The sequence below is a fragment of the Aedes aegypti genome, chromosome 2 (assembly GCF_002204515.2).
Source record: "Aedes aegypti strain LVP_AGWG chromosome 2, AaegL5.0 Primary Assembly, whole genome shotgun sequence".
NCBI classification, from domain to species: Eukaryota; Metazoa; Arthropoda; class Insecta; order Diptera; family Culicidae; genus Aedes; species Aedes aegypti.
Window position 1 is genome coordinate 459,977,860 of NC_035108.1, and position 27,562 is coordinate 460,005,421.

The following is a 27,562-nucleotide window of genomic DNA, read 5'->3' on the forward strand; positions in this document are numbered from 1 at the left end:
TTGATCAATACTTGATTTCAAGACGAAGTTTGGTGGGACTTCTAGTTACTGATAAAAATCCTGTAAAAATTCATTTTATGATTTCTACACAATAATTGTCCTAAAAATTGATTAAAATTTTCTCCAAGTGCTTTTCAAAATATTTTTGTAGAAACTCATTTGAAATTTTAATAAAATTCTCCAAAAATTAGATCAGAATTTTTTCTACTAATATCCCGTTCAATTTTTTAAGGAGCAAATGATATTTTGATGTATTTACTTGAGATTCTGTAGACGAAGTAAGGGGTATTCATCGATAAACCCTATTAGAAACATTAGATGAATTCTTTGAATAATTCCCAACATATCCTTTGAAGTGCAATATTTGAAAGAATTTTGAGTTTATTTGAGGGCATACTTTGGAAAAAAAAATTTTGTTAGAGAAATCATACGAGAAATTATCAATTTAACATATTAAACATAAACTAAGTGGTAGTTCATTTTACCAAAATATAATGAAAGCCTATTTCATATTTTTTTGTAAATTTCGTAAATGATTATGTAATATTTTTTCAAGGAACTTTTTAAGGCATCAAAAATAGTCTCTAGATAAAATTATTAATCGCAAATCTGTTTTTTTTTTTCTGGAAATTCCCTGGAGAAATTCATGCAGGAGCCGTTTTAAGTAATTCTTTGGTAAATTTTGGAAGAAACCCGAAATAAATCTGTAAACATCCTGAAGAAATCCCACTCAGCTTTCTGAGAAATATTCCATGAATAGTATCTAGTAATAGCTTAAGGTACATTTCTGGAAAGAACCCTGGTGTAATTTTTGCATAAATTCAAGAAGTAAATATTTACCATGAATTTGAGGAAATATCTTGTGAAATCACAGCCTAGAGCAATGCTTTGAGGTTTTCTTAGTGAAATTCTTGGCCAAATACTTGAAAAAATTCACTCCTCAATGGTCGGAATCGACAACTTAGCAGCAAAGAAGTGTTTTTCAGTTCTCGTCAATTTTAGACGTATGATGTCTTCAAAGAAGTTTTCATAATTGAGTTTTGCATCTTCTAAGGAGAAACCTGAATAGGGTGGCCCTAATTTAAGCATAAATTACTTATAACTCAAACTTTTTTGTTTGATGCAATATGTGGGTGCGTTCTTCTGCAAACTTATAGATAATGTTTTTTGAGCAACTTTGTCGAAGACTCTTTTGATCTAACTCTTCATTTGAGCTAAGTAAATTGATTTTGAAAGGTTTGGCTCATGATGACTCTAAAAATCAGTTTTTTGGTTAAACTTTTTTGTTTTCAGTTTTACGTGAAGTTGATTCAAAAAAAAATCTTTTAACGGCATTCTAAAGGTTATTCATTAGACAACTTTTGCTGTAAAAACTATGAGAACGTCATTTTTGTAAATTGAGAAAATACACTTAAAAATCTCGAAATTCGCCTGTAACTCACGATATTTTAAACTTATTGGAGCTTAGCAAAGTTGTAGGTTTGAACCAGATATTCAACATACACAACTTTTTTGGAGAAATGTGTTACAAAAAATATAGAAATGATGATACCATTCAGATAAAACGTGTATCATTACTTCCACTACATCTCTTCTGAAGATCACATTCACATAAAACTAGAAACACAGTATGTACTTTATGTACTGATTGACATAGAAAACATTTTTTCCAGCTAAATTGACTATTCGGGCCATTGTACACTCATTAGTCTTGTATTGATTTTTCGATAACCTCAGAAATGAACAAACTAATTCAAACTAATTCAAACTAATCTTAATTCCGGAGGAATTTCAGAAGTTAATTAAATGTATTTCATACTTTTCGACAAACCCCTGATTGCGTTCAGGAAATTCTTCTTGATCTTTGTGGCATAAAGTTCCATCTTGGATAGAGCATTCATCTCATCTTAGTATTTATTGAACTCTTCACTAATAGCTTTTTTTTTTGCCAAAATTGCAATTAAAGATGGTAATCCAAACCATACCTTTTCAGCATGTCAATCTATCCAGCAGGATACTTTTCACAAAAATGAAAACTAATACCGTATCGTGCGTGTACCAATTGCGTACCATAGCGTACCTTGCGGGATTTTGAACGTACCTCACGTTTTCATCAAAAACGGTGATCCTGCTGAATAGATGGTCGATTTTTTGAAAATCTAGGCAAACCGTTCCGATTTTTTCGGAAAATGCATGTACCAACGACGTACCTTCCGGATCTAACCTCGGTTTTAAATGTACCTCAAAATTTTCCATACTTCCTTATATAAACTTTTTTAAATCGCTTTATATGTTTGATAATTGCCCAGAATCGGATTCCTTATGAAATTTTAGCCCGAAAACATGTAAAAAACTTTATACTTAAGTTGAAATTTGACAACTTTATGGCAAAAAACGTAATCTTATGACGCTATATGTGAGATTTCGAATAAACCCCTTAATATATACTACAAGATGTGTTCATATAATTGCCTGGATGTATGCAACAGTCAACATTAAACATAGAAGCACATACCAAATATTAGCCGTGATGTGAACGGGTTTAATATGTAACCTATAGAAAATATATGATACCTAGGGATACTGTACACTGTACTCACATTGAACGTACCTCGATATATTTCATATTTTATGAATAATTTGTATGCATATGAAGAAACACCCATATATAGAGGTTTCAGCCAAAATTGTTTAAGTACGTTGCATAATTCTTAGTTAACTGTACTTAAGTCACCTGAAAATCATTTAAAGGTTCGTAAACTACATTCCCACTGTACTCACATTGAACGTACCTCGATATATTTCATATTTCGAGGTACGTTTAATGTGAGTACAGTGGGAATGTAGTTTACAAACCTAGGAATGATTTTCAGGTGACTTAAGTACATTTAAGTAACAATTATGCAACGTACTTAAACAATTTTGGCTGAAACCTCTATATATGGGTGTTTCTTCATATGCATACAAATTATTCATAAAATATGAAATATATCGAGGTACGTTCAATGTGAGTACAGTGGGAATGTAGTTTACAAACCTAGGAATGATTTGCAGATGATTTTAGTAAACTTTACTGCATTACATTAAACTTTTCTAATATATCATAGATGCTACTTATGTATCCCTAGGTATCATATATTATCTATAGGTTACATATTAAACCCGTTCACATCACGGCTAATATTTGGTATGTGCTTCTTTGTTTAATGTTGACTGTTGCATACATCCAGGCAATTATATGAACACATTTTGTAGTATACATTAAGGGGTTTATTCTAAATCTCACATATAGCGTCATAAGATTACGTTTTTTGCCATAAAGTTGTCAAATTTCAACTTAAGTATAAAGTTTTTTACATGTTTTCGGGCTAAAATTTCATAAGGAATCCGATTCTGGGCAATTATCAAACATATAAAGCGATTTAAAAAAGTTTATATAAGGAAGTATGGAAAATTTTGAGGTACGTTTAAAACCGAGGTTAGATCCGGAAGGTACGTCGTTGGTACATGCATTTTCCGAAAAAATCGGAACGGTTTGCCTAGATTTTCAAAAAATCGACCATCTATTCAGCAGGATCACCGTTTTTGATGAAAACGTGAGGTACGTTCAAAATCCCGCGAGGTACGCTATGGTACGCAGTTGGTACACGCACGATACGGTATTAGTTTTCATTTTTGTGAAAAGTATCCTGCTGGATAGATTGACACCTTTTCAGCATGGCTTTGCTTTGTAACTTAGGACGTTATCACTTAGCTAAGGAAGTATCTCCATGGAGAAGATGTCCAGATATACTTCTGGAGGATTAAAAAGAATTTTTTGCATGTGTTCATTAGTAAATGCGTGAAGAAATTCTCTGAAAAATATGCACATGCGAACAAACACTTGGAGGAATTGCTATTATTCTTCCTTTGTTGGAATTCCAGGCACAACTCGTGAAGATTTATTAAAGAAGATCTGAAGAATATAAATGAAGTTATTGCTTAGAATAGAAAAGTGCCTCCAGAAACAATATTTTAATGAAGTTCTTGAGTAACGCATACAGCAATTCATGAAAAATCTCAGAACAAACACATAGAGAATTATGAAGAACCTTGCCGAAACCCTATGAGTTTCAGAACAGGTTTTTTTTTGTAGAATATTCACAAGATACGTTACAAACTGTTCATGAAACCTTCGAATGATTTCTGTAACACTGATTGTTCGGTAGTCTGTAAGAATGCCTCAAACGAGGAGTTAATCATGACGATAATATAAAAAGTCAAATATTGGATAAATTTCCGTAGTTAGCAACAAATTTCGATACAAATGAAAATGTTTTCGTAAATGAAATCAAAGATGCAAAGATTGATCGTATAAGATATTGAAATATATTTTATTTGGTTCTCTACAAGCAAATTTTGCAACATTGTAATGTTGATAAAACTAATGCCAGCGAATTTCTAGCACTAGTCGCCTCAACAGTAGTTTAAACCTAAGCATTTGCTTGAAAATAACAAACGGAGCATTATCAGACATTCTCCCCCCGATCAAGAATCGCCCTGGTAGTGAGTGGATTCCCTGCGCCCGGCTTCTCTGGAAACGCATTTTTTGCCGTAGCAACTCGCCAACTCCTCACCATCCGAGCCAGAGCTGCGGAGCGGCGTTGAACCGTAAACCAAGTGTGAAGAGAATGCGGGAAAGAAGGCACACACATAATTGATGAGAAATCGCGCGACCACTACCGCAAAACATGCTGAAGGGGGGAGCGGGAAGAACTCCATCCCCACCCCTTCCCACTACAACGAGAGCAGAAACAAGAATGTGGAGAAATGTGTGCTGAGTGTTGAGTTGGTGTGCGTGTAAGAGGGAGACACTGATCGATCGCGACAAGCCACCAACAAGAATCTCGAGAGGCCGGGTTGGGGAAGACGGGATAATATGCAACTCCTCTAAGAAAAAAATCAATTTTTATTGAGAATTTTGTCGAAAACCTTACTTTTATCAAGTTTACAGGGACGTCGCATAGACAAGCTCGAATCGTCATAGAATTTAAGCAATTGTATCTAAGAAATTGAAGTTAAAGAAATGTAAAAAGTTAACAATATTAAAACAGCGGAGTAGGGTAAAAATTTTGTCTGTCCCCTAAGAAATTTGCACTAATCTTCGCCCCTTCATACAAAAAAGTCTAAATTTGTATGTAGGGGGCAAAACTAAAGCAGGGCGAAGACTAATACATCAAATCTCTAATTTTCAAGAGCACAAATCTAGAGAACTAAACAGCCGTTCAAGCTAAAAGCTCTATCGATTGGTCACCACCAGCGTGTGACCAATCGATTTAGTTTTCAGCTCAAACCGCTGTCTGATTCTCTAGATTTATGCTCTTGAAAATGTGAGGTTTGGCTTCGATCTTCACCTCAATGTATGCAGCAGATACTATGCAGTCTTGTTAGAGTTTAGATTCTTGTACCATAATCTGATCTTCATCGATGGCTTCAGAACAACCATTTGGATGGCGTATTTTACTACACATTTACTTCCAAGGTTGTACATTGGTTCTGAATTCTTGATTTTTTATTTTTATGTGGAAGTTGTTGGGGGTATGCGGTGGCACATTTCACCCTGACGGCTCATTTTACACCAAGTTCCCCTCAAATCGATCGATCGATGGCGATCGAGGAAAACAGGGTGACGGGGGTTATTCAGAAGAGACGGCACACGTTCCTCTCGCCCTTCGGCGGATATGTGTAAATATGGTGAGAGGAACGATGTCAGCACAGATCGCAACTTGCGATCATCGCCCCAATAGATCGGAATTCCTGCTGGAGGCTCGTTAATGAGTTAGGTAGCTATTCCGGCGGCTGAGATCAGATTTTGACCAGCAATGGCTTTGCGATTGCTCCCACTGTGCGTTGTTCTTGAGGTGGATAGCGCTAGGCAGAGGAGAAGCGAACGCAAAAAGCGACCGGTTAAAACCACGACAGCGCGCTGGAGATGAATATTAATATTTGTTGAAATTGAATATAATAAAATTCTCGAGATAAGAAAATCGCGTTATAATCGAGAACGCAAGAACTCTGATGCCAGTATGCAGTTGCATGGACGTTGTCAGGATTTTCAGCAGGGTTGGTCGAACCACCTCAAAGGCATTTTTGAGAATCTGTGACAAAAGGACGAAAGATAAAACGTCGAAGGTTGATTTTTTTTTTGCATGAACTGCTTAAGAGTTAAGCAAAGAAGCTTGAAAAAAATCATCTAGGTAGCAAAAATGCATTTTTAACAGAACATGAATTTGACTCTTGAACAGAACACAGTTTGTGGCGTGTTCAGAACATGAGCAGTGAGCTGACAAATTTCGTTATCAATAATATCTAGATTCAAAATTATACGCGTTACAATGAAGCATGCTGGATTTGTATCATTAGGGCGTCTGTACCAACGATAGAGGTTACGGGTTACGAATAGTTACGGGTTGAGGAATAATAAATCGCTAAGAAATAACGGAAGCTCATTTTTCATTCCTAAATACGTCATTCGAAAGCTTTTCTATTCTATTTCACGTGAAAAATAATCTCAGAATGATAAAATCATTGAATCTTCCAAAACCGAGTTTCCTCCATTACTGGAACAACTTTTGTTGCTATAATAGTGGTTTTCATTGATTTGCCATTGAGACTCACTATCATAGGAACGCCCCACTGTTACTGGTGTACTCGTTTACACCAGTCAAGGTTTTTTTTTCTGCTACTCCCTTACTAATGTTAGAAAAATACATTTAAAAAAATTGCCTATAACACGCTTGAATCGTCTCTACCACTATTATTGGTACACACACTAGTATTGGATCAGCCACCCTGTATTGATCACGTGCGTACATATTTTTGTGATTTCTGCAAAGCATGTGATGAACTATAGCCAATGTGAACTTTGATCATGCTCACGCGTCTAATGGCAAAGAATACGAACTTGAACGGATCACGAGCAAATGTGTCTCTGCTAGGTATTTATTTTAAAGTAACTTAAAGTGTTCCCTCAAGAATTCCCCTAAGCATTTTCCTAAGAATATTTTAATAGGTCTTTCAGAGGCCCTTTTGAAAAATGTTTAAACAATTCCACCAAAAGTTGTTTCAAGCAATGCTCTAAGGTTTCATGGACTCAATTGTACTTCCTATGATGCTTATGAGAGATTCTAATGGATTCTAATTTCTCTAGGGATGTTTCCAATCATTTTTTTCCATAGAATATTGTTGGGAGGACTTTTCAGAATTTGATCGGATTTCAGAATTTTTCAAAATGAAACTTATTCCTCCAGCTTAAACAGGTTCGCATATCGCCTCCATTTTGTACTCTTACGCGCTACCGTAACGAGTTTGTACTAACTGAGCTATTGTTCACCCAGAGTTATTTGCTGAAAATCGTACAGAATGCACGATGCTGCCAAACACCATTGGGCCGAAAGGGTCAATTGGCCGAATATCACAAATGAATTCCGAAGCACAAAACGGACAATTTATTCATGGTATACATTTAACCAAAATATGACAAAACAACCGAAGCTGAAAGTGTAAAAATTGAAAGACTACCCAAGTAACCATTGAGCAGTTAAACAAGCATTCATTCAGCATTATATGCGCCTACCAAGCAAAGTATTAAATGCTCGCAAAACGTATATCTGCCTTTAGTGCTGCTTCAAAGCAGGGTTTGGTGAAATAACGGGCTGCTTCAATGCTACACCTTCAGGAACGTTGCAATTACTGTCAACAAATGTAACGCCTCCTGGAAAGAGCTGAACAAAAATAAATTATGTTATCCTTTTCTCTCCCGCGCTGGTCCTTGTCTTGGGTATTGGATGCTCTTCGTTGTTGTTGTACAATTTTTGCTAGCTGCATCTATATATTCGGAATTTGAACCAACGACCCGGTGTTTCGCAGAGTTGCCTTGGTGATATTCTATCCACGCTACAGGATATGTTACAGAGGATTTTATGCTGCGTGAAGATTTTCTACCCTTTAAAAGGTACGTTTTGTTTGCATTGATTTCTGCAGTGTGAATAAAACAGACAAATCATATCCCTCCCGCTGCTAAAAGATAAGCTGGTTATGTTTAATTTTCGATTAAACCCTCCGCCCGGTAAAGCAAAAGAGTGAAAGGTTTTCGCTGGCTGCTTCACACCATTAATGTTCATTTTGATCATATCCCCTATCGGTATCGGTTATTCTGAACTTCAGAGGTACTGATGTTTTCCTTGGCTTTGTGAGTGAGAAGGTGCGACATATTTTTGCGTTTTGTTCTCGCACATGTTGACAGTTCCTTACGACAATTCTTTTTAGTTCGAGGGCGATTTGCGATCTCTTTTAGTCATGGAGGTGACACAATTTGTCTATATAAACGAGGAAAGCGTGTGACAGAGACAAGGTATACTGCCAAACGAGTAACATATTATCTGTACGTCTCTAGCATGGCATTCATGCAGCAACAAGAAAGCATTTTGATTGCTTCGAAACTAAAACAGTTCGGGCAGTTAAAATGCTTATCAACAACATAGAGTTTTTCAATAGCAGTGCTTCTGCTGATTCAAGACAGCAAAGCAAACAAACTGCTTGATAGAGCAGCAAGCAGTTCAGATGCTGACAATAGTCTCTTGCACGGCTTATTCAAATGCTTACTGGTTACTTGGGTAGCCATTTACGAAATAAATGCAAATTCTCAGATGAAATTGATTTATACATTACGCCAGTATTTACTGTACAGGTAGAAGTAGAAAGAAAAAAATATGTTTGTTTTGATGAAGACTCTTGGACTTCATTACTCATTCAATAATTCTGAATTAATTAATTCAATAATTCATCATTCAATAATTCTGAGAAAAGTTAAAAAATTAAATTTGATAGAACATCCTATAACAAAAAAAATGAAAAGATCTTCTGAAAATATAAGCAATTGTAACAAAAATAATCACTCTAATAGTATACATTACTACAAAGAGTTGCTAATAAATTTAAGAAGAATAAATTTCTAAATAAAATATAAACGAATGTTTGCCAATAATAACTTAACAAGTAAAACTAGAAAGAAAAGCATGTTTAGAAGTAACGAAAAGTTTATTAGAAAAGAAAATAAAAAACAACTTTAGCACACTAGTTGCAATCAAAAAAATAACAGCCATAATGTAAAAGTCTCAGCACGATGTGCTAAGCAAACGAGTCGGTTTGATCTTTCTCTTAGAACCCTATTTAGTTATTAAGTTGTTATAGTTTTTAACATCATAAAATTCTACAAACTGAAAAGTTGATCAGTCTTTGAGCCGCACTTATAAATCCTACACATCAGCGTTGTAGCAATTTGATTGATTATTTCGTTTGTAATTTGTCCAAACAGCATTCGACCAAATGACCCCTTCGGCCAGATTCAAACAATTGACATTTATCCAAATGGCCTGTCATCTTATCCCTGGACACTCCACAACTCTCAACTAAGGAAGTGCATCTAGTGCTCTAAGCAGAGAAGTAGGCACTGCTCTTATAGGTATGTATCGAACGAGGAAAAAAAACACAGATGGGGCTGTCCATAAACCATGTCGTCTTTTCTACGGATTTTCAGAAACCGCCCTCCTCTCTCTAGGACTTTTTTCCATACAAAACTTGCCAGAACCCCCCCCCCCCCCCCTAACTCCACAAATTACCTCGTCGTTCATGGACGGCCCCAAACAGGAAGAAGCATTGAAAAAGGCTTTAGGACACTTCGTCGAATGCCATTTGCTCGAATGACATTTACTCGAATGACATTTACTCGAATGACATTTGGTCAAATGACATTTAGATGGAGGGCCATTTGGTCAAATAAATATTTGGTCAACAGTTTGTTTTAAGTAGATTGGAAGCGCATTAGCTATTATAATTATTATACAGGTCGGACTCGATTATCCGGGGGGATTGCTGTGCTCAACAACGGAAGTGAAAAAATTTCCGTCCGTCAAATTGAAGATTTTTCATGTTTTTGTATTGTTCAATATTTCAAAAGCAAATTTATTACGTTATTAAGCCCAATATAAAAGTGTGTGCATCAAGCCTGCTGCTTTTCCTGCTGCCGAATTCATTTGGTGTAAGTTGCGTTGGCTTGTGGATCAACAAGAAGCAAAATTCAGTGAGAGTTTCGGCGTCCGAGTACATACATAGCAGACAGAAGAATTTGCTAATAGACCAAGGCTCATAGAGGTAAAAAATGCTGTTTTTACTGACCACTGCAAAGTTACTGTTGATTGCCGCAAGACGAAGTCATTGGTGGTAACAGCAGTACCCACAATCAAGGAATACAAACACACCAGACGTTGGTATACTACTGGAATTTGGTAAGATAGTTTTTGATACCGTAATCCGGGGTATCATTGATCAGTGGGGTAACATTGATCGGAATGACTCATCTCGTAATAAGTTGGTATCCTCATTTATTGATAAAACATTTCCAAAGCATGAATGTTGCTTCTCTTTCTTATATTTATAAGCTATTAAAAATTGGGATTTTTGCATAAATTGCGTTAACTTTATGCCTAAAATTGTCAAGTTTGCGAAACAATGATTTCAATTGTTAAGGATGACACTACCGAAGATTCATGTCTCACATAAGTTCTGCAAGCGATATGAACAAGGAGCTGAGCTGAGGGTCGTGGGTTCGAATCCCACCGGTCGAGGATCTTTTCGGGTTGGAAATTTTCTCGACTTCCCAGGGCATAGAGTATCATCGTACCTGCCACACGATATTACGCATGCAAAAATGGTCATTGGCATGGTAAGCTCTCAGTTAATAACTGTGGAAGTGCTCATAAGAACACTAAGCTGAGAAGCAGGCTCTGTCCCAGTAGGGACGTAACGCCAGAAAGAAGAAGAAGAAGAATGAACAAGGAAAATGCGATTCTCACTAAAAATGGCATCGCCAAAAACGATTTCGCTGTCAAAGCTTTTACAAGTATATTCAACTAGAAAATATTAACGAATTCCTGTTAAGAATGTAGAATTCCCTTAGGAAATTGCCTACCTTTAGGCGTATTCCGCTGTTTGAGGTGTTTTTAATTTTAAAATAATTCAAAAGTAAATGAGATGTAAGCATTTGGACATCATAATTGGATTCAGGGGCCATGATTTTAGTAAGTAACGACATTTTCAACATTACCGAACGTTGTTCACATGGATGATCAATGTTACCCCATATCAGCTAAATGAAAAAATCACATAAAACATTTTTGTAAACATGCTTAAATCTTTCAAAAAGCAAAATACAGTATATAGTCACGAGCTATGGGTGGCAGTACTTGTTTTAAAAATATAAGACTCAGAACATTTGCATTTTTTAATTAAATATTTAAGAAATATTCTTAATCTGATCAATGTTACCCCGGATTACGGTACTCAATTCTATAATTTTTTATCAAATTACACACATTGTCTTAAGGGGCAACATAAGTTTTCTTCTCGTTTCAGAGAGCGAGCAAAGGCGCTTGAACCAAGGATCTTGAGCCAGGACATGAGGAAGATATGCCTATGTCCCAACCCAGAAGAACAACAATGGAGTGTGCATTATCTTTCTTAGCAATGCCACTCCCAACGATATTACCTATAACCCTGAATCGAAACGTTTGGTACGGTTGTTCTCGTGACTTCTTTCTTAAAATTGAACATTTTTTGCCTATCAGTTGTTCATGCGTGAATAACCTAATCGTCATGATTTTTTCAATTGTCTTCAACACCAAAGTCTGCACAGTGGGCCTGGCCATTTTAATATTTGTATCATATCGCTGATATTCTGCAAATATTAATACTGACAAGAAAATATCTGAATAAATTTAGGTATTTCCAGGATGCTTTTCAATATTGGCTGTGCAAGCGCTTAGATTAGATTAAATTAGGTCGGACTCGATTATCCGGAGTATCGATTTTTTTTCCGCTACGGACAATCCAATCCTCTGGATAATCGAATCACTAAAAGAAAAATGAAAATCCGCTATAAAAGAACTTAAACATTACCTTTTTTCGTTGTTTTATTTATATGATGCAGTGGCGTAGCCAGAAATTTTTCCTACGAATATAATGAGTCTTGCAATACTAAATTATCGCAAAATTATGCATAAAAACTGAAAAACAAGAATATAAAAAATATATTCCGGATAATCGAATCCCGGATAATCGAGTTCGACCTGTATTACAAATAAAAGGAATGCATATTTTCCCCATGTTTGATTAAAATTTGTTTTCAGGCAAACATATCGATGGTTTATGATGGTTTATTCTATAAACAATATTACTTTTAAAACTTTAAATGGTTATAGCATGTGTACAAATATCTTGATATGATCATTTATTCTTTCAATTAATCTGTTTCTTCTACAGTTATTGGCTGACAGAGAAATGTTCCATTCTGACAGGCTACACAAATCTGTAAACTTGATTTTTTCACTTCTTCTTTATGTCAATGGAATTATTATAATAATGCATCAAACGGTCTATTTTGCATAATAATCGAAAAATTTTATGATAAATCTTCAAGCTGTTTAGTAACATACCTGTTAGCTGTTTAGTTAAAAATTTGTCTGTATTGTCACGTTTTATTGTGTTTGTTCTTTAATTTGATAAATTTTGACCTTGTTTTAAAAGTACAATGTCAGGTCAATTCCGGAAAATAACTTAAAACAGTATCCGTAATCAATCAGCTTTATCTAGCTTCTGGTTACACATCATTCTTTGGACAAGTATGTGGCTTGATGTTTGAATACAGGATAATTGTGGTGAAGGATTTGAATGTTTTTTAATTCAATCTTTTGACAATCTCTTATTTAATTACAGAATATGTCACACTTGTTGTGCTCTGAAAAAGTTGGATGGATGTACATAGTTTGATAATTCAAACGCTACCACACAAATTTGCCACACATGGCATGACAGTTGGGTGACAAAACGTCGAATGCCAAAATGCCGAAAGAAGAAAATGTCGAAAGGACAACATTGAAAGGACAAAGCGTTGAAAGGAAGGAAATGGAAGGAAACGAAATTACTCATAAGAATGATTATTTTCCGAAGGAATGAATAATTCCTTATGTGTCAAAAGTAATTCACAGCATATTTAATCCATCCCGATGAAAAAAAAACAAGCCTGGCAAACAATGTTGAAAATTCACTACTGTCGAGCTTTTGGAATTTGACGTATTGGCATTCGTCGTTTTGTCTTTCGACATTTTGTCCCCAAACCGATATGAACATGTTATCACATCTTTGGGGATGAACCTGCCTACGGTAGAAAATCCCTCAATTAAAAAAGCATATAAAAATGTTATCACATCACTAATAATAACTATATAATTTCATTACTTTCTTCCAGTTTCTATTCCTTATATGCTTCCTAATTAAAATAAATGAATTTTGATCAAATGTCCATTCGACAAAATGTCTATTCGACCAAACTTACTTTTGATTAAATGTCATTCGACCAAATGTCTTAGATTCTAAATCAAAATATTGTAACAACAGGCCTTTTGAAAAAGGTTGTAACATAAAATTTAAGATTCATTATTATATACAGTTTCAATTATGTTGAAGTATTACTGTACTACATGATTTACCGATCAAAATTTATTTATATTCCTGATTATTGTAGTGAAATTTCTTAAGTTACATTTTATTAAATACAAAGTGAAATATTTTAAGGATTTTGGGTCTACTCTTATGGCATCCTAATAGGAATTATCAACTTTTTTTTTTGTGAAAATTCAGAAAAATACAGCATAATTTACAAGGGACAAATTTATGTAGGAAGAATTGACCATTGGACAAATGTAAGTATAAATCACAGAATAAAATCCACTCTAAAAATTACCAGATTGTTTTCCGGAGCAAACCTTGAAAAAAAAACTGGGACATTTATTATTGGTATGGAATTCTCCTCTACCCCTCTAAATAAATCAAAATATCACATCAAAATTAAAACGGTGAATAATGCTGGAGTAATTCTTGAAGCAGTTCCTGGAACAATTTTATGATCAAAGTTTTGAAGTATATTTGAAGAAAACCTTTGAGAGACTCCTTTATACATCGTCAATCCTTACTGAACGGATTTGTTCGGAAGAAAAACTGATATGCAGTTCGGCTGACAGAATCAGATGCAAGACTCATTACGGATTTTTGACTAAATCTAAGAACTGGCAAAAGCCTGATTTTTCGTCGAGCCCCAAGAAATTTATCATAGCACAGTTTATATATTTGAACGATGAAGACAATCTTTGTAAAATTATAATTGTGCCCCTCTAACTACGTGCATGTTCAGTTCAGCTTCCGAAGGGTTTTCTCTCTCATAATTGAACCGAAGGGAGACCCAAGCAATTTAAAATTAAACACTCACCTTCAGAATGCAGCGTCCCTTGGGTTCGTTCTCGGCGACGGAGACATTGTAGAAGCTCTGATCGAAGATCGGCTCGTTATCGTTGACGTCGTGGATGGTGACCAGGACGGTCCCGGTGGAGGACATCGGCGGGAAGCCATTATCTTTCGCCACCACGATCAGCTGCGGCACCGGATCGGTTTCGCAGTCGATGTGCGCCCGGGTCGTTATCAGGCCGGAGTTGGAATCGATCTGGAACCACTGCGAATGGGTATCGGGCGTGTCCAGCAGGGAATAGGCGATCGCGGAGTTGTTGCCCTCGTCTTTGTCGATGGCCGTCACCTGGATGACCGAGGTTCCCGGATCGGCCACTTCCATCACATTCGCGTGGTAGATCTCCTTCTCGAACTCCGGCGCATTGTCGTTGATGTCCGTTACGGTGAGGAAGATGGTCTTCGCCGCATGCAATGGTGGATTTCCGGTATCAGTAGCCACAACACTCAAGGTATAATTCGGCTTGATTTCGCGGTCCAACGGAAGCGACACGATCACTAGGTAGATGATGTTATCTCTCGTGGTCAACCCGAAATGACCTTCACCACCGGAAAGCGTCACGTTCACATTCGAGTATTCGGTTTTAGAATCGGGATCGTTCACTGAAATCCTCGCGACAAACTCACCGGGTTGAGCCGATTCTGAAATCTTCGGAGTCGCGTCATCACTCAAAAATATCACATTTATTATCGGCTGGTTATCGTTCACGTCAGTCACTCGTATTGACACGAAAGCCGTAGTTTCCAGCGGTTGCAAGCCACGATCCTTCGCCACCACAACCAACTCGTGGAGTTCCTTGGTCTCGAAGTCCAACGGCTTATTCACAGAAATCAACCCCGTGTTAGGGTCTATCCGAAACATTTGATCCTTGTCGCTTTGTCTCCTGTTGATGGCATATTCCACCATTCCGTTTTCCCCAGCATCCTGATCCGTCGCGTAGACCTGCAGGACTGTGGTTCCGATCGTGGCATTCTCCGGTACCGTAGCGAAGTAGCGACTCTGATTGAATATCGGCTGGTTGTCATTCACATCTTGGATAGTAATGTTGACCGTCATCTGCCCCCTCAGGGGAGGATTGCCACCGTCCAGTGCCTCTACAACGAGACTATAAGCTGGCGTGGTTTCCCGGTCCAGAAATCCGTTGATCTGCAGATCCAGATACAGAACTCCGTCCCGCTCCCGGTGCGACGATAACCGGAAGGCGTTATTCACATTCCCCGACACGATATTGTACCTCTGCGTATTATACCTGCCCAAGTCCAGATCCCTGGCCGGATTCAAAGTTCGTTTCACATCCCGTGGAGTATTCTCCGGGAACTCAATGTTCATCAGTGCCGTTGGAAAGGTCGGAGCATTATCGTTCTCATCCAGCACTCGTATCACAACGCGGACATTCTCTCCGCTCAACGGAATCGCCACCAGCGAGTAAGATGCCCGCTTCTCCCTGTCCAGCAGGACTTTCGTCCGGATCTCTCCAGTTGTGTGATCTATCGCTAGATCGGTATCCACGGCACTTCCCGGTACCGGTACGATCAGATACGGCGGACCACTGTCCACCCCATGCAAGAACTCCCCGATGAACCCGATCTGGTGCCCGATCGGGACCCCCTCAGAAACCTCCAGTTCCCGGACATGCTCCGCCCTCGCTAGCCTCAAGAACCCCAAGCCTCCTCCGTCGCTTCCTCCTCCGCTATCCCCGGCGAAGGCACATATCATCAGCAGTAGCCACAGCAGAGACATTTTCCTGTGGCGAAATCGGAAGCACGCTGCCATCCTTCTGCTGGAGCGTGGTTGGATTGATGGTGATGGTGGTGAAGGTGATGGTTGTTGGAATGATGACGATTGACTAGGGGCAGCAGGTAAGGTGCTGCTTCGGTGAACATCACCGGCGTGCGGAGCGGGGTGCGATTTGCAACAGCTGGCGCTGCGCCCTGGGGGATTCCATTTCGAGGGGTTCGTGTGGGACGTCGTTGTGCTGGCTGGGAATGGCACGGGTGGGGTATCTGTGAATGGAGAAGGAGAAAGAGAACGAATTAGATTTAAGTGATTTCGTAGGGTTAATTCTACACAGTTGATTATGTGGTTCGAATGAAATTCATGTAAGGGACTCTCAAGTATCATAGAAATCAAATGAGATTTAGGAAAAAGATAGCAATTTGTTGTTTTTAAACGTGAAAATTGTAATTTACATTCGAACTTAATAACAATGAGCAAAACGAAAATAAAACATTGTTTGATTTTTATGTGAGGGCTTAGCAAGGTCTAACGTAAAGATACTTTGATAGTTTTTGCATAAATATTTGGAAATAAATTCTGGCCAATAGTGGGGCAAAAGTTGGAGCCCTATACTATCTCTCGGAATAACTAGTAAATTTCCTTAAACCTATATAGTACCGTCAAACGGGGTAACTTGCAACAATTTTCAACTTCAAAGCTATATGGATGAAAAATTTGAGGATTCAGATGAGACAAAAACCATCTGGTACCCTAATCGCCACGTAATGAATACCACGTGGTATTAATTTTATCAATATTTGGTTTTGTGAGATCAGGAGAGACGAAAAATATGCATTTTTTATGCTACACCTGATGTGGGGTAACATGCAACACACGGTGCTACCTGAGATACACTATCAAAAACATAGCCTATATCGTGTTATTATGATCATTTTATATTCTTCTGCAGTGAAAACATGACAATAATAAGGAACAGCATATTCTACTTTCAGAAAAGTAATTATTATTGATTGAATTATGAGTATTTTATCAATTCGATTGAAAACTCTATTGGCATTGCATAGGGTGTCCAGAGGAGGAAAATCTAGCATATCATAAGTGTTGACAGTTATTAGAAAGTCATTAAAACGTTTTAATGCAACTTTTCTACAAATACAATGGTATTTTAGCTTATACTTCACATAACTTATTTGTTTTATACATATTCAATTCAAAGCGACGTATCACATATTAATATGTATGGCTTAAAATGATCTTTGTTAGTGTTTTGACATACATTTCATCATATCTCATCCAGAAAGTTTCCAAAGTTAAAGAAAGTCAATCTTCATACAGATTTTCAAAATGATTCATTATTTTCATGAAGAAAATAAAATTAAATGTAATAATAATGCGTTTCATGTATATTTTCTAATATTTAGTACCAAACGTGTATTGAGTTGATTGAGGTACAAAAAAAATGTAATTGAACAAATATATGTTCAATTTTGCCTTTTCATGTGTTTTCGATGTCAAACGGCAAGAAATATAAAAAAAAATTAGATCAAAATTGCTGTTGCAAGTTACCCCACAAGGGTAGTCAAAAACGTTTTTGAATTTTTATAGTGTATAAGCATTAAATTATCAAAACTTTTATATTGTCAATTTGTACACTACTAAGTACTGTAACTGATGGCAAATGTCTCGAATGACATAATTCTACCGTTTATGTGGTACAGGGAACGTTTTTCAACATTATTTTCATACAATCCAACGTGTAATATGATTTTCGTCTCCAGTAAACCAACCAAAAAAGAAACAATACCCAAACCCTCGCCAAATTCTTCTGATGTATACCGAAGATCAATGAATGGTGGAATAAATTATAATAATTCAACTCAATGCTGAACGAAACGATAATTCAGTTACATGTCGAAATGTTGCAAGTTACCCCGTTTGACGGTACCTATAAATTAAGCTCAATATGTCTGATCATGTAAAAAAGCACGAAAATTTAAAATTTTACCTTAGTTTTGCGAAAAACTACTATTTTTGAGTGTATTGTAATTAGCCTTATTTTGGGTAATATCTGACCCAAATTAAGTGTGTTTTTTTCTGTAAACACCGTTTAACAATGAGTATATGGTGTTCTTGACACAAAATTATCGTTGTTATGTTTCAGTTAGCGTACTTTTGCCGCACACTAGATTCGAACTCTTGCCCTACCGGTGGGCAAAATTTCGTTTATCACGTTTAATATTGAAACTGTTTTAACTTTTTTAAAAACATAAAACTGGTAAATATGTCAACACAAGTTCGTTTAGCAACATTGTGGTCAATATATTAAAGGTTCACCGTGTGGTATTTATTATTTTTTTTACTCTTATATTTTTTTTCTGAAAATACTGATTATATAGAAATTCAGAACAAAATGAAATATGCAATAACAAAATGTCAAATTATACTATTTGCTATTTGTTGCTGTTCCGATTTGTTATCGTTCAATCTTTACTACACATGGTTTAAATATTGTTAAATTAAATACTTCTGCTATGAATTGAAAATCTATGGCAGAAGGTCGGAAGTACAAAAGATCTAAAAGATATAAGATTGAAGAGGGAAACAGAAGGAACAGAAAGGAAATTTCAAAGAAGGAACGTTTTCCCACAGAGCAAATCGCTTTCGTTGATTTGTGTCTTAAATCGACCTATTGTCTCTAAACCGTCACGGAAATTAACGCTAAAATCATGTAAAGCCAATTCCAATGAAATGTTAAGTAATATGTCTGATAAACACAGCTATTCTTTTCAACTTTGCTTGCAAAATCTTCATTATTCAGCGCAAATTCTCATCTGTCAAAGAACCTTGCAAGCAAAGAGATTCAATTTACATGAACTTCCTTCAAAAGTCTATGATAAATAATGCACATAAAATGCCCGTACTTCTTTCGACAGATCTTCCAGCGTATAATTCAAGCGTGTGCTATAATAAGAGCGCAAGTCGCATGATCGATTTCTCATCATCGATCCTCCCTTCGGTGAATAAAAGTGACAAGATGCAAGTTTGTAAGCTTTTTTTCACTTCAGACCGCTGGACAGTGATGCTTTAGCAAAACATATTGACTAGGTAATTAATTATCGATAAAATTGGTCTAAGAATATCTATAAATTACAATCCTAGATGTGGTTCCGATATAACGATAAAACGATATGTAGAGGAAATAACATATAGCTGAATAACCACTACCGTGCACCCCCGCTAATTTGAACGCTACCTCATGCAAACCATCGGAGTTAATTTTAAATTTGAACTTCTAGTCACCCTAAGACCGCGATTTTGGTGATCTTTTTTACTTGTTTTGTTACGATTATGCATTTCTTTTTGAACGATGTGCAAATTAGCGGGGTTCAAATTAAAATTGGTCAAACCAACAGGGGTACCCGGTATAGCCATAACTGGTACACTATCCTTATTACTTAGCAGATAAATCAAAATCTTTTGATTTACTGCGACATTTCTTTCTTGCATAAAAAATGGCATTACATAAATTTGGAAATATAAAGGTGAAGATGAATCAAACCCAAAACTCAATTTTTCAGGAACACATTGATGAATGGATTGATTGATCACTTGCTGAAGAATATCTTATCAAATAGAATAGCAATTACGCAGAACACATTTTACCTGCAAGAACTATATATCTACACAACATCGCAATCAATTATAATTGCTTAAGCATATTTTTCCATCCGTAGGAAATGAAATGTCAACCATATTTCTAGAAGCGTTGAATCATAACTGTAGACTGTAGACTGAGAACCATATCACAGTTATGAATCAAAGATAAGACTATTCCGAAATAAACGCCAATACGTATGCATGCTGCCATTTACGCACCATTCATTTACCGCGCAGATAAATTGCTGTTATAGTTCTCTGATCCATGATATGAGTCGATTTGATCCATAAGACAGCGTTCATTTATTACGTAACGCTAAAATAGGAAATTTTTGACCCCTCCCCCCTCCGTAACGCTTTTTGTATGAACAATTTCATATTTTTGTATGAGCCGTAACGCTTGAACCTGCTCCCCCCTCTCCCTGGAGCGTTACGTAATTTGTGGATGCCGCCTAATGAGGATTCTCCTCCTCCACTGATTCACATCTGTGGGATGGACAACGTTTACACTGCATGGGAGGTGATTCTGTTTAGTACAACGTCAAAGTTTATCAAACGAATGAAGGTATGTTTTCAACAATTTGTTGGTTTCTTTATTTTATGATTTCATCAACACACGTTGGACTCACGAAATATGTACAAATATTCTTGGCCTTCTCTACTCTGAACTCCATTACTCTAAGGATGTCTGTGTAATCGAAAAGATGCCGGGAAAATTTTATTGTCTATAAGTGTCATAAATGATAGATATAATCATATACAGTAATGATTGAAATATCTCTGAAATGTTTCAGCAGGAATGTTAATTTTAAGTTACACTTAAATTAAATGTTACTGAAAAGAACTAAGAAATCCCTTATTTAACTGTTTACCTATGAACCATAATTTATAGCAATGACATGGAGATTTTTCGAAATTAATTTGATTGAAGTAGTCCAGAGAAAGTTTTTCTTTTTAAGTTAGAACATTTAGTTTTTAGGCATTAATAAGATAGTACTAGCTCGGTGAACACCCAGTCAACATTTTGGTTGGTATAACTTTTGTTATATATCATTCTATATGAATCAATTCAATCGTATAGAATGCACGAAAAGGCTATAAACCTACCAAAGTGGAGGCTAAATGCGTACTTGGCACGACTTTTTCGGACTTTCTGCGATCAGATATACGATGCCACAAAATTTGGATGAAAATTAAAAAAAAAAGATTCCAGCGAATCTCGAACGCGGGACCTCTGGATCAAGAATCTGGCACCTAACCACTGTACTACCAAGGGTTGCATATTCGATGGGTGATTATTTGCCAAAATTTATACATGTTTCATGTACAGCGACACATACTTTGTTGTTCTTTGAGACCCATCGTCAGCAGATAGACAAAGTTTGGATGGCAATTTTTGCTAAGTTATTGCGATTTCATACGATGCTTTCTGGATTGATATATGATCTGTCAGTTAATATAACATAACGCGATTCTATGTTGCACTAGTTACGAAATGTTTTGTTGTCAACACAGATTGTCGTTTATGAATCGTATTGGGGATTTATATACAACTTATATTGACATTGATAACGCTTAATATGGCATCTTGTGTGATTCTGATTATGGACGCATGAATATGTGACTTTGGATGCACATTCTTATACGATACGTGGTTCACTGGGCGTGTTTGAACAGAAATATCAATTTTGGAATACACTCAAATATTTTTTTATTAAAAAAAAACGCAAATTGTCTTCCCTTTTGCCTGTAAAACAATGTTGAAGGCAATGACTTTAAAAGTTTAGTGAATATGTGCAGAATCAGAAATTTTTGAATGAACTCATAATTTATTTTATTAGCAAATTGTGAAAAAACTTTTTTTTATTGTATGCTTTCTAAACTAGTTTCCAATCGATGAGTTTTTTGTTATAAATTTGTTTGTTCAATAACAGTAACTATGTTTAAGTATAAAGAAAAACTCAGGATCACATTAATAGTTATTTATGCAACAAGATGCAAAATGATGATTTTTTCAGCACGAGTTGTACATTTATCCAACGAGGCTCGCCGTGTTGGATAAATACATCGAGTGCTGAAAAAATCGAGTTTTGCAACGAGTTGCATACAACATTTTTTGCTGTTACGAAAAATGCCGTTCTATTGAATTATTTTTAACAGCACAATCCTATTTCAAGAGTATCCACATGGCCTTCCATGCGACGCATAGACTCAGCAGTTTTCAATCAGGTAAGCTGTGACACAGTAGCCTGATCTTAATTATGACAGTCATATTTATTTACGCTTCAATCGAGATTCTATTGATCTGATTTCGACGCCGCACGTAATTTCCAACTTTTTTAAGTTTTTCTCATGTACCAAACTGCCTGCACAAACCGTGAAGAAGCGTGAAGTTAGGTTCCGGATATTTTGGGATTTACCCTACAGCAACCTTTACAAACGCTGGGTGACCTGCTTCTAAATCAGATTAGCTCTCTGATCTCCCTTAACTCGGATACCAAACGTCCAATGGTTGTAGAAGCAGAAGCATGCATGACCATGGTCAAAAACTTGAGATACAGGCGTATGAAGAGACGATAAATCTTCGAGCTGTTTAGTGGAATATGATGAGTATGGAGAGACGCAGAGTTGGTGACTCTCAAAACAGAACTGAAAAGTGCTACTTTTCAGCACCGAAATGAGTGCTGAAAAGTAGCACTTTTCAGCATTGTTTTTGTTGTTAGGAAAAGTAGGTCGTTATGTTGTACATTACCATGATATGAAGTAGGCTTATATGCAACGTAATAGCAAAAACACCTTTTTATCTTTATTAACGAAATTTTCAACGCCGTGCTAGATCATTTTGGGACCAACGGCTTTATTCTCTTCCAAAAGAAGTCACCCAAGCAGCACAGTTTGTTTCAACCCAAGAAAAAAATATCTCTTGAAACAAATTTGAGTTGTCAATTGTTAAGAATATAACTTACAATTGCACTGAATTGCAACGCAAAAAGCGCAAGAGGCAGAGTCTGTTTGCAACATATTTATGTTAAAGTGAAATTGCTTATTTGTTGCAAAATACTTAAGAAAAAAAAATCAAAACAAAAATACAAACGAGAATCGAACTTTTGACCTCAAGATCATAAATCTTCTCCTCTACTCACTACTCTACCAGCTCTTCGAACAATTGCTTCGCCAATCCATTATATAAGCGACTACATTACCTGTTTATGAAGGCTTATTTTTTGTTACTTTACTGCACCCTTCGGTATACAAGCTCATCTCTGGCAAAATTAGGCCACACCTCAAATACTCTACAGTTATTGCAAAAACTTTCGCGCAACATATGAGAAACATTATTTAAACAGACAAACTGTTGCTAGAACATGTTTTCGTAGTTACATGGTGCGTAATGTGAAACTCAACTATATTGCAACTGGATTGAAACAAACAAGCGATTAGCTGTCAAACACGTAGTTAAGTGCAACTTTCGCGCAACTGGGATGAATCTTCTTGAGTAGTGGGCATTGAAACTGAACTTGAATGCAATAAACTCAAGTTGCGGATGCTTTAATTGAAAGTAATTTGAAACATAACATTAAAATAGGCATTTTCTGAGAAGTTGCAAGAGTTTGTTTGTAAAGTTACTGAATACATCTTGATAAACTTGACTTTATTGCTGTTTGTAGAGAACATTTGCAGAAAATATCGTTGTTTCCATTAAGTTATACGTCAAACAAGGGGTGAAATGCAAGTTTATTGGAACGACAATGAAACTATATGAGCTTTTGATATTAATATGCAACGGAACTAGAACTACCTTAGTTACAGATGCTTTTATTGATACATGTTTGAAACCATTTTTAGATTGCATCTCATTGAAAGATGTTTCGCGTGTTACTTGGGCACCGTTGCAACATAAATGCCAAGTGACTGTCTCTCCGGTCCCTTGTTAAATTTGAAACTTAAGAAAACTACATTAAACCTATGGTTATAGAATCTGTTTTCCTGTAAATCTGAATTGAATCGAATCAACGAAATGTAGTTTTTTTTTCAGCATTAAATTCTTAATAAAAATCAATGAATATGTGTAAGATTAAAAAAAATCCATAACACTCATAATTTTCACAAACAAAAGAAAATATATTTTCATGTGAATTTAAATTTGAAGCATTCATTCGATAAAGAATCAAAAAAAAACACTTTAAATTTGATACAAGGATAAAAATCTGATTCCCACACCACACCACACCACACAAGTCATGAAATTCATAAATTGGTTAGGCCATGATATCAAGACGACAAATCATGATTCCTGGAGCCATCATCATTATTCTTCATAAACGTAACATCCAGAGCGACAACACAAAGCGGAGCACTTTGCTTCAAGTCATTCACATCGATCACCCTTCATTCATCGCGATAGATTGGTACTGTGGTAAAGTACGTGGCTCTCAATCAGAAGGTTCCTGGTTGGAATCTTGCTGTAATAAATTTTGTTTTTTTTTTTTTGTTTTCATTTTATTGGTTTGACTCTAAGACAAGACGTGTCAGGTCAAAGTACAAAAACGAGGCCAATTTGCCTGTCAAAAAAGACCACTTCTGATTGGTCGTTTTGGCAAAGGCCTACATTCGTATCGTTGAGTTGAATTGCAACAGGGCACTTTGTTTCTAGCTTGGCCGTGTTGCTGGTCCATAAGGTAGAGTTGTTATCTAAAGTTTCATAAAATATAATTGTTTCAAATTTATTTAAATTCGATGTTAAATTTACCTCATGTGCTCCGACAATGCTAAAATTAATAAAAAAAAAAACACTTAATTGAAAGGAATATTATGGAAATTATGACAATTTTCTCAAAAAATATAGCCGGTTTTGAATATAAACCTGATTTTTAAATAAGTTATTATCCTCTATTGCACTGGATGAATGGAACGTATCAGAAACAACCAAATTATGAGCCTTGATATTTGAAATTGTTCACAAGATTTGCTTAAAAAGGATACTGGCAGCACTGGATTTCGTATCGTCAAGGTTATTGACTAAAAAACAGCTGGGTAGTCTTAGTTGAGCTGTAACGTCCTGTCCTAGGTTTGACTGACAGAAATATAAATAGATCCGATGTGTAAGATTAGGATGCGCGAATCATGATTTTCGAGCATTCGATGCATGATTTCGAGCACTCAGCTGCAACTTGCGTCGCGTTACGACAATCTGACTCGTGAACAGGGATGCCAAGTCAATTTTTCAAAAATCTGGAATATTTTGAAAATTTGTCTGGAAAAATCTGGATCTCCTATGTCGCATATGGAGAACCTTACAAAGTATTTACAAAACCTTACAAATTAATTACAAATTTTATCTGGATCTTCCAGATTTTTGTAAAATTGGGCCTCAAAAATCTGGAATATTCCGGATAAATCTGGTAGGTTGGCAACGCTGCTCGTGAGTCCAAATCATGGTGTATTTTTATAAGATGAAAACACACTGGAATTATGATATCCGGGTGCATAATCATGATTTTCGATTCTGATTTCTATCTGTGTAGTTAATGCATATATCCGCTTAGTAGAACGACTTTCTAAATTCTCACTGCAATGGAATCAAACACTAATACAAATCGACGCTCGCTTGAAAGTTCTGTAAATAAACAGTCTATCTTAAGTTATTGAGCTAAAAGAATTCCACGTATTATCCGGTACGCCTTTTGGTGCAAATTCTTCATTGCAACACCATCCCTTAAAAAGAAATACAGTCAACTATCCATAATTCGATATGGAAAGTAACAACGTGTAAGGGAGGTAAAAATGAGGGCACAAATCAAGTTAGCCATGAAAATCAACTTTTACTATGGTTCTCTACTTCTATATCAAAACACAAAATAGCGGGCTGGATAGTTTTATTAAGCGGGATTTTTGCGTTATAAAGGATATGTTTTAGAATAATTGATGGAGTTAATGTAAAGAGTTAAATCAGACCTAAGAACTAACCAAATATATACATTTTTGTAACGAGTGTAAATATCAATCGTTCCAAAGTACTTCGCAGTAACTAACAATACCAGAAGAATCTTCTCAAAAATGTATCAAAAATCTCACTAGAAAACAATGCGATGATTCGTTAGCATGCAACAAGAAATGCCCAATATAAATATGCCTAGATCTCAGTAGAATTTTGTCAATAATCTGTAAAGAATCGCAAGCGAAACTCACTTGTTTAAATTCCGCCTTCATTTTATAAGTAATCCATTGAAAGGCATTCAAAAACGATGTTGGAATCAATAAACTATCAGGAATCTCATCATCATGGAAGGAGTCTGACAAGAATCTTGGCATAAATCTTTCAGTTTGTTGACAAAATTCTTCAAAAGTTGCAATTTGATTATATTCTGGCTAGGATCCATATTATTTTTTTCCAGGTTTTGAAACTGAAATTGACACATTCTCCAAGATTATGAATTCAATTCTTGACTTCCTGCAAGTAAGAAAAACTCTTAGAGTTTTTGTAGTTCACGAGATGATGTAAATTTTGTGAAGTGAATAAAGGTAAGTTGTGTAACCTTCTTAATTTAATTCCGTTCCAGAAACCGATATAAGGCGCTTAAACCTAGGCGTATCATACTGAAAAAAAAAATAGAAAAATCTTTGTTCCATTATTGCGAGATCAGAACCATTGCAATAACGCTGTTTCTTTGCCACACCACTCCCAACAAATTCACTTTTCTTCTGAATCTGAAACCAGGAACACTCTTGTCCTCATCCCTTATTTTTGAAATTAATTATGATTTGTCCATAAATTTTGTGAAACCGTTTTGGAGCCATTCTAACATATTTTCTGAACCAATTTATAATTTTCTAATGATGAGTTATTGCTGGGAATTTGCACAAGCTTTACTCATTACATTGTTGAAATTAGAGTTTGGTCACCTGCCCGCCATGCTCGAAATACTCGAGTGGCTAATTTGTTGACCGATGTAGCTGTAGCTGCCAGGTGGAAGGAACTTTTTTTATCTGTGATCAAGCTGTGAACCCACCGACCATAAATACGTTGATACGTTGATACCTTAATGGCTACAGCGTAGCGTCACGCCATTGCCGGTCGTATTTTAGAGCTCCATCTTCGTCGGTCTTGGGCGCAACTTCTCCAGCATTCAAAGTTCTCACGTTCCAAGATCCAACTTCCAATCGTTGTCCTTTATTCGTTGCCGGATCTGTTGCCGTAAAATCAATCCGTTTGCTCTACTTTTGTCTTTCTTGGTTGGTGAAGAGTCTTCGATAGGCCACCTAACCAGGGTTGCGCTACCTACATCGTGCTAGAGGAGCTGCCTCCTCGGTACTGACACGATACAGCATTGTCCGTTTGTTCTTTACATGATAACCACCACGGTCAAAGCCATCACAACCATCCACCATTATCAGGGCTTTGGATCTGTAGCTCTGATTCTCAATAGTTTCAAGTTCTTTCGGACATGCCACTATGGTGAGCCGTCATGCGCTAGCACTATGGGCGATCAGGAAATCGAAAAAATTACTTGTTCTGATAGGTTTTCCTTGTACATAATTCCATATTAAACACTTCTATTAAGATATTCCTGGAGTATCAGGGCAAGATCTTTTATATTTTAATTGATACAGTATGTCAAAGTTAGAGTTTCTAAGAAAAATTAAGAATTCAGTGCAAACACAAGATACACATTGAATACAATATACTGCATAATCGAAATATTCTATACAGATCTTTATACACTGTCCGAAAGCTTATTCAAAAAGCTATCTTAGAAAAATAAAATGAAATAAAAG

At 36.2% G+C, this 27,562-nt stretch overlaps 1 protein-coding gene across 2 annotated transcripts in view; it reads right to left on the minus strand.

The window, feature by feature from the left end:
* The window catches only part of LOC5565885 (protein dachsous), a 409,900-nt gene that overhangs the window by 232,619 nt on the left and 149,719 nt on the right, over positions 1–27,562 (minus strand). For both annotated transcript variants that reach the window (XM_021848155.1, XM_021848156.1), the window contains exon 3: positions 14,360–16,395. In XM_021848155.1, coding sequence (XP_021703847.1) covers positions 14,360–16,165 — 1,806 coding nt within the window. In that variant the 5' untranslated portion in view covers positions 16,166–16,395. The remainder of the gene's footprint in view (positions 1–14,359; positions 16,396–27,562) is intronic.